This window comes from Pyrus communis, chromosome 6 (genome assembly GCF_963583255.1).
Source record: "Pyrus communis chromosome 6, drPyrComm1.1, whole genome shotgun sequence".
Classification (NCBI taxonomy): domain Eukaryota; kingdom Viridiplantae; phylum Streptophyta; class Magnoliopsida; order Rosales; family Rosaceae; genus Pyrus; species Pyrus communis.
This window is the reverse complement of record NC_084808.1, coordinates 373,776-386,690: the sequence shown is the minus strand read 5'-3', so window position 1 is coordinate 386,690 and position 12,915 is coordinate 373,776. Positions and strand designations below refer to the sequence as shown.

The window sequence follows — 12,915 nt, the reverse complement described above, 5'->3', positions numbered from 1 at the left end:
ATTTCTCGAGTAATTAAACATGTTTAGATATGATCTCATGAATGGGATGCTACTACTTAGATGCGAGAACCAGTGACACCATATGCTCATACCAAATTCAAACTCCACAATTGAAATGCACAACACTCAAGATAGGAGTCAAGGGTTGTAACGGGGCTTGGGGTATTGGCTAACAAGGAAAGATAGGGATAAACAAAAGTTCCTTAAGCAATAGCAAGCAAAGTAATGAAATTGAGACTTAGAATTCACTTGGAATGCAGAAATCAACTCTTATACAAATAGGGGAGATTCAAACAACTCTTAGGGCCTAATTCATTGTTTTGGACCCTTACTTCAACAACCAATACTTTGGAACTCTTTTTTTTACCTCTTTTCTTCTTTTCTTTTCTTTTTTTTTTTTTTTTTTTTTTTTTTCTAGCCGTGCCTATGGCACATAACTCACATCACTAATCCTTCCCCCACACTTATTTTGTGCAACACATTAATCAAAAGGAATTCATTCATGCTTACTATGCTTCAAGAACAAGGGTACGGATGGTCCTAATCTAGGCTAGGTGAGGATGATATGGGTTAACAAAGAACGTGGCTAACACGGCTCAATGGGGTTAAACTTAAACACAAAATGAGTGAAGGGCACATGGCTATTTGGCTTTGATGGTGGTCACTACACAACTTCATCTTGAATATGTGTTATGCAATTCAATAACATGCTTTGAATGAAATGGACATGAGTTCTAGCATTTGGAACTAAGTGATGAAATGCCTTCTAAGTAGTAACCAAGCAAAGAATAATGAGATCATGCAACGACTTTAGAAAACAATAATGCACAGATTTTAACTCTCCAAATAACGTTTAGGCTCAAGTCTCACAGGGATATAGCGTTAGTTTGAGTTCATTCCTTCAAGCATGTTACAAAAACTGATTTTATCCTTTGTGATTACATGTGAATTCGTAAACTATAACTACAAACAAGCATAAACTGATGTGAAATATTCTAACACTCAAATTAAACCCTCTTTTTGACAATTGTAGTATAGATATAAGTAGGGATCGTTTTAGGCCGGGGATTAGAAGGGATGCTAATCTAATGAAAACTGACTCAAAGATACAAAAATATGCTTCAAAACACTTAAACAAACTCAAAAGACTCTTAACTAAACTTATATGACTCAATACAAACTTAAAAGACTCTAAACAACACAAAACAATAAAAAAGACTCAAACTAGACTCTAAGACTCAATTTGGACGAAAATAGAATTGGTTTTGACTCAAAACACTCAAAAACACTAATTAGGACAGATTTGACACAACTAAATAAAGGGGATGGGGTTTTTGACGAATTTAAGATAAAAACAAGTAACTAAAAGACTTAAATAAACTTTGGACGAATTTGGGGATATGGATGGGTGATTAGCTAGCTAGAGGGTCCTTCTCCACACATGACACACTTGCATACAAATTGATTTCCAGTTGCTTTTCGATAAACCATGAACCTCAACACCCCAGATTAACCGTGACATCACTAATTAACCCTCAGATTTTCCTTAAGTTATTGGATTGGATGACATCATACGACAACCCAAAGCATTCTTCAAAAGTTCCCTACATGACATCATAATAGAGATACAATCAAAGATCATTACGTTCAATGAAAATCATAAGCATTGACAAAGCACTTGTAACTATGACATCATGATACTCATGCTAGGAATTTACTTAACATGATTGTGAAAACAACCTTAACTACTTGTGAACATAAGTTTGTAACGATTATGTGAAACTCCCTTATATTCTAGCACCAAATTCAAGCATGCAAATTAAGTGTGCACCCTTAATCAACAACACAAGAATAAGTTATCCATCAAACGGTTAAGTAAATTGCATTCACAATTTATGAAATAACAACTGGAATTAATCAATTCATATTGCAAATATAATCATGGTTTCAAAATCTCCCCTAGCTAAAACAAGTTTAGCTCCTCATGTTTACAACAAAACAAAGAGAATAAATCTTAAACATTAAAAACAAAGATAGAATACACCTAGAAACACTCCAGGTGGCTCCTCCTTCCTTCCTTGCTGCCAACAATGGGGATTTGTGTGAATTTAGGCTCTTGAGGTGTGGTGGATGGTGTGGTGTGAATTTGTGGTAGAGGGTGGTGGGTTTTGAGTGTTGTGACATCAAGTATTTATAGGGTGAAGGGGAGGCACGAATTTGGGCTGAAAAGGAGAGGAATTAGGACTCCAAATCACCAAAGAACAAGGATACTTTCAATTAGATTCCAAGGAGGACAAGGAATGGTCCTTGTGGCAGATTCTAGAACTTCTAGAAGGGTTACTTGTGGCATAAACTTAATGCACGAAAATAGGGCTTCTAGAACTTGATATTTAGGTGATTTAATGTGAAAAGGAGTCCTCTTTGAAGTTGGAATTAAGGTAGGAAAAGATTAGGATAGGATAAGATAAGATAATGTTAGAGTTAGGAAAGGATAAGGTTGGTTAGGATAGGATAAGATAAGGTTGGATAAGGTTCCTTATTTCTTGCTATTTCCTTATCTTCTTTGCATTTGAACTTCTTTCTCCAGATTTGTAGCCTTTCCTAGCCCTTCTTGACTTCAATTTCGTCCATCCTCTTTGCTCCATTGTTAAGCTATCCAATCCATGCCCAAAACTGCTCCAAATAGCCTCAAAATGCACTTTCTTGCTCCTTTTGCCATTAGGACCTAAAAACATACGAAAATAGCTTAAAAGACTAAAATAGATAGTAATTAAGTAACTAAATGCAAGGAAACAACATAACTAAGTAGCATAAATATGCTCCTATCATAAACCAAAGAGTATATCAAACGTCCATCCATGTTTGTAACTTTCTTTAACCATCATGCAATTAAAAACCAAATCCTCATCATTGTGTTGGAAGGTACCCTACGACACAAACAAACACACAAAAACAACTCTTTTTGGGTTTTTCAAAACAAATTTTCAAATTTTTATGGGTTTTTCGGATTTTTAAGTTAACACACACTAAAACACTCTAAAATAGCTTAAAAACACTTAAAAACAGCAAGGAACAACATTGGAAGTTATGGGTGATAAAATCCCACGAATTTGCATCAACAACATTAAGTACCCCCCCCCCCCCCCCACACTTGAATCAAACATTGTCCTCAATGTTTTAAGCTTAAAACCACACCAAACAAAAGTAAACATAAAAACAGCGACTAAACACACTAAACATGGCAGAATGTAAATAACAAAGAGAAGAGGTTAGGGACGCAAATCTGGTTATGGAGTGTAGATTCCATCTTCTCCTTGTTATTTGCATGGGTTGCCTCCCACGAAGCGCTTTCTTTTACGTCTTGCAGCCGGACGATGCCACATTGATCATCCTTCATGGGAACCCACGGCATAGTGGGTGGTCTCCTCCACATCATGTTCTACAAAGCTCTCGTAGTAAGGCTTCAATCGATGCCCATTCACCTTGAACTCTTGACCTGTTTTGAAACTACGAACTTGGACTGCACCATGAGGAAAAACATTAGTAATAACAAAGGGTCCTATCCAACGTGAACGTAACTTACCCGAAAATAGACGAAGACGAGAATTAAATAACAACACTTTCTATCCAACAGAGAAGGACTTGGTGCGAATCATCTTGTCATGAAAGGCCTTTGTCTTTTCCTTGTAAATACGGGCATTCTCGTAAGCTTCATTCCGTATCTCCTCAAGTTCATTCAATTGAAGCTTACGATGAGTTCCCGCCTCATCTACATCCATGTTGAACTTCCTCACGGCCCAATGAGCCTTGTGCTCCAACTCCACAGGTAAGTGACATGGCTTGCCATAAACAAGCCGAAAGGGGGACATTCCTATGGGTGTTTTGTAGGCGGTCCTATAAGCCCACAATGCATCCTCTAACCTCAAGCTCCAATCTTTTCTTGTTGGCCCAACCGTCTTCTCAAGAATCTGTTTTACCTCCCGATTCGACACCTCGGCTTGCCCGCTTGTTTGAGGATGATAGGGTGTCGAAACCCTATGTGTAACGTTGTACTTCTTGAGCAGTGCCTCGATTGTGCGATTACAAAAATGTGAACCTCCATCACTTATAAGTACTCGAGGCATTCCGAACCTAGCAAAAATGTTAGACTTCACAAAATCTGCAACCACTTTGGAATCGTTAGTACGGGTGGCTTTTGCTTCCACCCATTTGGAAACATAATCCACCGCCAACAAGATATAGAGAAAACCATGTGATGAAGAAAAAGGACCCATAAAATCAATTCCCCACACGTCAAATATTTCAACAGAAAGTATAGGGTTTTGTGGCATTTGATCCTTAACACTTATATTACCCATTCGTTGACAACGATCACATGTAAGGCAAAATGTCCTAGCATCCCTAAAAATGGTTGGCCAATAAAACCCACATTCTAAAACCTTAAGGGCAGTGCGTTGGGTGCCAAAATGTCCCCCACATGCTTATGAATGACAGAATGTTAAAATAGATTGAAACTCAGATTCATTCACACAACGTCGTACAATCTGATCGGGACAAAATTTCCAGAGGTATGGGTCATCCCAAACATAAAACCTAGCATCCTTTTTAAGCTTATCACGTTGATTCTTATTAAGTGTGCTAGGGATATGTTTAGACACCAAAAAGTTCACCAAATCTGCATACCAAGGCTCACTTACCTGGATAGACATTAATTGTTCATCGGGGAATGTTTCAGAAATTGGCAATTCTTCCTCATGCACCATTCGACTTAGGTGGTCAGCCACCACGTTCTCCACGCCCTTCTTATCCCGAATCTCAATGTCAAACTCTTGTAGAAGCAAAATCCATCGAATTAGTCTAGGCTTGGCCTCCTTTTTCGTGAGCAAATACTTGAGAGCTGCATGATCAGTAAAAATAATAACTTTAGTACCAAGTAAGTAGGATCAAAACTTATCTAATGCAAATACAACAGCAAGTAATTCTTTTTCAGTGGTTGAGTAATTTAATTGAGCATCATTTAGTGTCCTAGATGCATAATAAATAACATGAGGTTGTTTGTTCTTTCGCTGCCCCAAAACAGCACCAATTGCATAGTCCGAAGCATCGCACATCAACTCGAATGGAAGGCTCCAATCCGGAGGTGTGATAATGGGAGCCGAAGTGAGAGCCTCCTTTAAGTGCTTGAATGCCGTGGAGCATGCATCATTGAACTCGAAAGAGACTTCCTTTTGAAGGAGACGGCATAATGGTTGTGCAATCTTGGAGAAGTCCTTGATAAATCGTCGATAGAATCCTGCATGACCAAGAAAAGAATGAACCTCTCTCACCGAAGTAGGAGAGGGTAAGTAGCGTATAAGATCTATTTTAGACTTATCTACTTCAATTCCTTTTTCAGATATGATATGACCTAAAACAATACCTTGTTTAACCATAAAGTGGCATTTCTCCCAATTTAACACAAGGTTAGTTTCAATGCATCGTTTTAAAATCAAACTAAGATTATTCAAACAACCATCAAATGAATTACCAAAAACGCTGAAATCATCCATAAAAACCTCAATAATTTTCTCAACATAATCTGAAAATATGCTCATCATGCATCTTTGAAATGTGGCAGGTGCATTACATAAACCAAATGGCATGCGACGAGAAGCAAATGTACCAAAGGGGCATGTAAAAGTGGTTTTTTCTTGATCATCCGGGGCAATAACAATTTGATTATAACCAGAATATCCATCAAGAAAACAATAAAATGAATGACCTGCTAACCTCTCAAGCATTTGATCTAGGAATGGCAATGGAAAGTGGTCCTTCCTCGTGGTGGCGTTTATCTTCCTATAATCAGTGCATACGCGCCAACGGGTTTGGATTCGAGTGGGCACAAGCTCATTCTCCGCATTCTCCACAACCGTCACTCCAGATTTCTTGGGAACACATTGGATAGGTGAGACCTAACGGCTATCGGAGATGGGGTAAATCACTCCACAATCAAGGAGTTTGATTATCTCCTTCTTCACTACTTCCATCATCGGAGGGTTGAGACGGCGTTGAGCCTCTCTAGTTGGTTTGGCCCCCTCCTCAAGAAATATGTGATGCATACATGTGACGGGACTAATACCTTTGATATCGGCCAAAGTCCAACCTAGGGCAGATTTGAACTCCTTCAAAACACGCACTAGTTTCTCTTCTTCTTGTGCCGTGAGTGATGAAGAAATAATGGCCGGTAAGGTCTCCTCTTCCCCCAAGAAAATGTACTTCAAATGGCTTGGTAATGGCTTGAGATCAAGGAGAGGTGCCTGAACTATGGATGGAAGTAGCTTATTAGTCGAAATGGGAATTGACTCAAAGTTAGAAAACTTACCCTCGTGCCTAGGCAGTGACTCCAGGGCGGCAACCAACTCAAGGCATTCCACACTAGGAGGCACGGCATGCAATGGAGTGTGTGTGTCGTGGGTCATCAAAAGCTCCCCTCCCTTGGTTTTGACTTCCATGCTTCATGTAATGACATTTTCTAGTGCATCGGCGTTCAAATCTTCAAAGTATCCCTGCGCCAATGAGTTAACTATATCAATGGAGAAACATGAATGACCTTCACTAGGATACTTAATAGAATCAGAAAGACTAAAATTAACAACTTCCCCATCAAATTCCATGGACAAGGTTCCATTAAACACATCGATTTTCGTCCGAGCCGTCTTCATGAATGGTCGTCCAAGGAGGATTGGCAACGTAGGGGCATGGTCAGATTCATCCATCTCGAACACATAGAAGTCCGCCGGAAAGATTAAATGATTTACCTGCACTAACACATCTTCCAAAACTCCCTTTGGATAGGCGTTTGATCTATCAGCCAATTGTATGATTACACCATCATTTTTCAATACTCCTAGGTTCATAGATGCATAAATTGAATATGGCATGACATTTATAGAAGCACCTAGATCTAACATGGCAGATTCAAAACGAGTATTACCTATGACACAAGGAATGGTAAAACTACCCGGATCTTTGCATTTGGGGGGTAGTTTGCGTTGCAAGATGGCGGAGACATTTTCACCTACCTTTATCACTTCCTTCGTCGACATCCTCTTCCTAGTGGTGCAAAGCTCCTTTAAGAACTTGGCGTACCTCGGGACTTGCTTGATTGCATCCAAAAGGGGTATGTTTACTTGAACTTTCCGAAATGTTTCAAGTATGTCCTTCTCGGCTTCTTCTTTCTTCGATTGCATAAACCTACTAGGAAAAGGCACATTCGGAGGAAAAACATTAGTAGGAACCGAATTTGACACATTCTTACCCTTTTTGGCCGAATTGGACACTTTGGAATCACTTGAAGCTTGCGGCAAAGGTGTTTCCACCTTTGCCGTGGGTTGTCCTATTTCCTCCTCTTCAATCCTCAGTTTTTCGTCCTCGTTAAGACCTGATAGTGATGGTGTAAGACCTGCCCCGACTTCTTTTCCACTTCTCAAGAGTATGGCCTTCGCACTTTCTAAGCCTCCTTTGGGGTTTGGAATGGTAGAACTAGGAAGTTGGCCTTGCTCACGAAACTTCCCTACAAAATCTGCAATCTGCCCAATTTGTTTCTCCAACTGCTCCACCCTCTTGTCTTGGTTTTGCATGGCTTTGGCTTGGTTTTCTTGCCCCTAAGATGAATTCGTTAGTAACTTAAGAAGTGTATCATTGTCTAAAGTGTTACCTGAACTTGTTTGGGCAGATTGTGGAGGTGCTTGTGTGGGTGCGTATGGCTTGTTGTAGAAGCTCGGGGGTTGTTGCCTAAAGCCTCCTTGTTGTGGTGGTTGTTGGGGCTCCCTCCATTTGAAGTTTGGGTGGTCTCTCCAACCTGGATTATACGTGTTCGAATATGGATCGTTCCTCGGTTGGTTTTGGCCTTGGAACCCAATTGCATTTGCGCTCTCCCATCCACCATTTTGAATGAGTTGTGGGCACTTCTCAGTAGCATGTCCTTGGATAGAACACACTCCGCATACAGTTGGTCCTTGCATCCTCATTCCTTCGGGCATCTGAGACACAATGGAAGTAAGATTAGCTAATTGTGAATGAATGTCGGGTGTGGAACTTACCTCATGTACTTGCTGCCGTGGGGGTCCTCTTTGGCCTACTCCTTCGTATTGTTGAGCGTTCAACGCTCGGTTAGCAATCAAGACCTTGGCCGCCATGGGTGTCTTGTCCACCAATGCTCCACCCGCCGAGGCATCGAGCATTTGACGTTCGATTGGTAGGAGCCCCTCGTAGAAGTATTGCAGAAGTAACACCTCCTTCATCTGATGCTGTGGACAAGAAGCAACAAGAGATTTAAAACATTCATAATACGTAGGAAAAGACTCACCTTCATCTTGTTGAATTCCACTTATCCTTTTACGCAAAAGGATGATTTGAGAAGTTGGGAAAAACTTCTCCAGAAAAGCCCTCTTCATGCTCTCCCATGATGTGACAGTTCCGGGAGCTAACTCGTACAACCAATCTTTGGCTTTGTCCATTAATGAGAATGGAAACGACTTCATCTTCAATATACTTCCGTCAACGTTGACGGGAGTCATGCTTGAACACACCACCTCAAATTCCTTCAGGTGCTTGTTCGAATCCTCCATGGACAACCCATGGTATTTCGGAATATGGTGGAGCAAGCTTGACTTCAACTCGAACTCCTCGGTCTTCCCTTCGGCAGGTGGGGGATATTGGATACACAAAGGTGCGGCATTATCCAATCCCGAGGCCGAAAGCTCCTTGAGTGTCCGGTTGTCCACGGCCATGACTTGTGGTTCTTCAAAGATCATTGCCGTGGGTTCCTCCTCCTCTTCTAGAACTTGTTCTTCGAGGTCAGGTTCCGGGCTTGGTGGATTTGATTGGTGTTGCTTCCTCTTTCGTCTCAAAGTCCTCTCAAAATCGCTGTCAAAGTCCAAGATATGCTCACGAATCGATTGAGAACTCCGAGTCATGCACTAGTACCTAAAACAAGAAAAACAAAACAAGGTAAGAATGTTTAACAAAATAACTAAATAAACAGAAAGTAAACAATCCAAGGGGTTAGCAAAGTTTGCTAATCCCCGGCAACGGCGCCAAAAATTTGATGCGAACTAAATAAGCACACAAATTAAAACCCTCTTGTGACAACTGTAGTATTTGTATAAGTAGGGATCGTTCTAAACCAGGGATTAGGAGGGATTACTAAATCACTTGGAAACTGACTCAAAAACTTAAAACAAAGGTTAAAACAGTAAACTAGACTCAAAGAATGCAAAACTAAACACTTAAAACACTAAAAGGTTCTTCTCCACACATGTCACACTTGCATACAAGATGATTTTCAGTTGGTCTTTCGATGAATTATGAAACTCAACACCCCGGGTTAATTAGGTCCACTTAAATTAACCTTCAGATTTCCCTAGAATCATTGAATTGGATGAATATGCATCGCAAACAAATTATTCGTAACAAGTTCTCTATATGAACAGCATGATAAAGATACAAGTTAGAATCATTACATTCTTTGGAAATCATAAGTGTCGACGAGGCATTCGTTACTATGATGAGCATGAAACTAGTGCCAAGAATTCATTTAACGCGATTGTTTATAAGCAACCTCCACTACTCGTGAATATAAGTTCATAACTATTAGGTGAAATTCACTTATATTCTAGCGTTATATTCAGGCATGAAAATTAAGCGTGCACTCTCAATAAATATACACAAATAAGTTATCAATCAAGCAGTTAAACAAATTGAATCCAAAATTCATGAAATTCCAACCAAAGGTAATCAATTCATATTGCAAGAATAAACATGGTTTCGAATCACCCCCTAGCTAACTAGGGATTTAGCCTCTCATGTTTACAGAAAGAGAAATAAAATTGAATTTAAACATGAAGATTAAAAGATTGATTACACCTAGAACGCCCAACGAATCCACTTGAATTTCTGCGCGTCTAAGTCCCTCTTTCTTTTTCTCCTTGCTGCGGCAGAGAGGTTTTATGGTGTTTTTGGTTGATTTTCTGATTTAGGGATGGGGTTATGGTGATATGGTGGTGCGGCAAGGTGGTGGAGTGATGGAGGAAGGTTTGTATGGTGTTTGGAAGAGTGGGAAGGTGGCTGGAATGGATGGGAAAAGGTGCGGCTGATGGGAATAATTTGGATGATGGTTGCGGCTTAGGGAGAAATAGGGTTAATGATGAAGAGAGGCTACGGCTTAGAGTGAATAATAGGGTTATGGTGGCTGAATGAATATTAAGAATGAATGAGAGAGAGCTAGGGTTAGAATAGGTGCGGCTGAGATGGGATTTAGAAAGCTTAGGGTGAATGGATTTGAGGCTGATATGGAATTAGTGGCTGAAAAATTGTCCATGAGTAGAATAGGGTGCGGCTAGGTTGTAAAAATGTGTAGGGTTTCAGAAAATAAACCCTAGCTTATTAAAATTAAATTAAAGTTAATTCAAAGGCTGCTAGAATTAGGGAATTAAATCAGAAATTAAAGGGGATGGCTACAAGGTGCGGCTAGGGTTAGGTTAGGAGAGGGAAATAGGGTTTAAGTGAATGACATTAGACCTAAATACCCCCCCCTTGCACGGCAAGGGAAGGGGAGGAGAGAAAAGGGCACGGCAAGGGTGTTTAAGAGGCCTAGGGCCTTCGTTTTGTGTCCTAAAGTGCCTATAAGGCCTTCAAAGTGGCTAGAAAATACGGACGTTTAAGATTAGTAAAGGTTACCAAAACGGGAAACCTAGGGTTAACTTTCCTACTTCAAGTAGGAATCCTTGTTTGAGTAGGAATCCTCGTTTTGGTAGGAATTCATCGTTGGAGTAAGAATTCATCGTTTCTTCAAGTCTTTAACTCATTCATTCCTCTTTTGCTCCAAAAGGCTCCAATTTGCATCTTCTTGCACACTTTGGCCTTATAATCTGAAAATACACAAAAATGACTTTAAACACTAAAATAACTAAGGAAACACAACATAAATGCACGAGAACAAGCTAATTAAGTCGCATGAATATGCTCCTATCAGACTTTGAGAAGACAAAAGAACGAGCAAGAGTCTAACCCACCTAGGCCTGAACCTGACCTTGAAGAACAAGTTTTAGAAGAGGAAGAAAGGGGCATGGCAGAGACTTTTGAGGAAGTACCCATCATGGCAGCCGCCAATCGAACAATCAAGGAGCTTTCGGCGTCGGGAATGGACAATGCCGCACCTTTATGTATTCAATATCCCGTGGCAGCTCAAGGCAAGACCGAGGAGTTTGAATTGAAGTCTAGCTTGATGCACCACATCCCAAAGTTCCATGGGCTGTCCATGGAAGACCCTAACAAGCACTTGAAGGAATTTGAAGTGGTTTGTTCAAGCATAACCCCTGTCAATGTCGATGGTAGCATCTTAAAGATGAAGGCTTTTCTATTCTCTCTAATGGACAAAGCTAAAGATTGGTTATATGACCTAGCATCAGGGACAGTGACATCTTGGGAAAGTATGAAACGAGCGTTCTTGGAGAAATTTTTCCCCACTTCAGGAATCATTCTCCTGAGGAAACAAATAAGTGGCATACAACAAAAGCAAGGTGAATCCTTTCCTACTTATTATGAACGTTTTAAATCGTTTGTTGCTTCTTGTCCACAACATCAAATGAAGGAAGAGTTGCTCCTTTAATATTTCTATGAAGGCCTTCTACCAATCGAACGTCAAATGCTAGATGCCTCAGCGGGAGGAGCTTTGGTAGATAAAACACCCATGGCAGCCAAGACACTCATTGCAACCCGTGCATTGAATGCACAACAATACGAAGGCATGGGACAAAGGGATAACCCACGGCCACAAGTTAATGAGGTAAGCTCTTCATCCGATATTCAATCTCAATTAGCTAATCTTACTTTTATTGTGTCTCAGATGGCCGAAGGTATGAAGATCCAAGGACCAATGGTGTGTGGAGTATGTTCTATCCAAGGACATGTTTCTGACAAGTGTCCTCAACTTATTGAGAATGGTGGATGGGAGACCGCGAATGCAATTGGATTTCAAAGCCAAAATCAACAAAGGAATGATCCATATTCCAACACCTACAATCTCGGTTGGAGAGATCAACCAAACTTCAAGTGGAGGGAGCCACAACAACCCCAATCACAAGGAGGCTTTAGGCAACAACCCCCGGGCTTCTACAACAAACCATACGTACCCACACAAGCACCTCCACAATCTGCCCAAACAAGTTCAGGTAACACTTTAGACAATGATACACTTCTTAAATTACTAACTAACTTGTCTCAGGGGCAAGAAAATCAAGCCAAGGCAATGCAAAACAATGACAAAAGGGTGGATCATTTGGAGAAACAAATTGGGCAGATTGCAGATTTTGTAGGGAAATTTCGAGACCAAGGCCAACTCCCTAGTTCTACCATTCCAAATCCAAAAAGAGGGTTCGAAAGTGCAAAAGCCATATTGTTGAGAAGTGGAAAAGAAGTTGAGGCAGGTTCTTCATCAAAAACAGGTCACAAAGAGGATGAAAAACTGCACTTTGAAGAGGGGGAAGCAAGCAAACCCACGGCAAGGGTGGAACTCCCTTTGCCGCAAGTTTCTAGTGACCCTAAACCATCCAATCTGTCCAATAAAGGTAAGAATGTGTCAAATTCAGTTCCTACTAATGTTTTTCCTTCGAATGTTCCTTTTCCTAGTAGGTTCATGCAAACAAAGAAGGAGGAAGCTGAAAAAGACATTCTTGAGACATTTAGGAAAGTTCAAGTTAACATACCCCTTTTGGATGCAATCAAGCAAGTTCCACGCTATGCCAAGTTTTTAAAGGAGTTGTGCACCACTAGGAAGAGGATTTCGACCAAGGAGGTTGTCAAGGTAGGTGAAAATGTCTCAGCCATCTTGCAACGAAAACTACCCCCAAAATGCAAAGATCCAGGTAGTTTTAC

At 40.5% G+C, this 12,915-nt stretch overlaps 1 protein-coding gene across 1 annotated transcript; it reads right to left on the bottom strand.

The window, feature by feature from the left end:
* Positions 1 to 6,494: 6,494 nt before the first annotated feature.
* On the bottom strand, positions 6,495 to 8,771 carry LOC137737270 (uncharacterized). Its single transcript, XM_068476706.1, has 3 exons — positions 8,193 to 8,771; positions 7,062 to 7,643; positions 6,495 to 6,755 (listed from the first exon to the last, which is right to left on the bottom strand). The coding sequence occupies exons 1-3, from the start codon at positions 8,769 to 8,771 to the stop codon at positions 6,495 to 6,497; spliced, it is 1,422 nt and encodes a 473-aa protein (XP_068332807.1).
* Positions 8,772 to 12,915: the final 4,144 nt, after the last annotated feature.

What these genes read in the sequence shown, in the direction of transcription:
- LOC137737270 (XM_068476706.1), bottom strand. Translation starts at nt 8,771, where the DNA reads ATGGCCGTGGACAACCGGACACTCAAGGAGCTTTCGGCCTCGGGATTG. An exon ending in CCTCGGCGGGTGGAGCATTG is followed by an intron (nt 7,644 to 8,192) that starts GTGGACAAGACA and finishes AATTCATCTTAG; the next exon opens with GGGCAAGAAAACCAAGCCAA. An exon ending in CGACGAAGGAAGTGATAAAG is followed by an intron (nt 6,756 to 7,061) that starts GTAGGTGAAAAT and finishes TATGTGTTCGAG; the next exon opens with ATGGATGAATCTGACCATGC.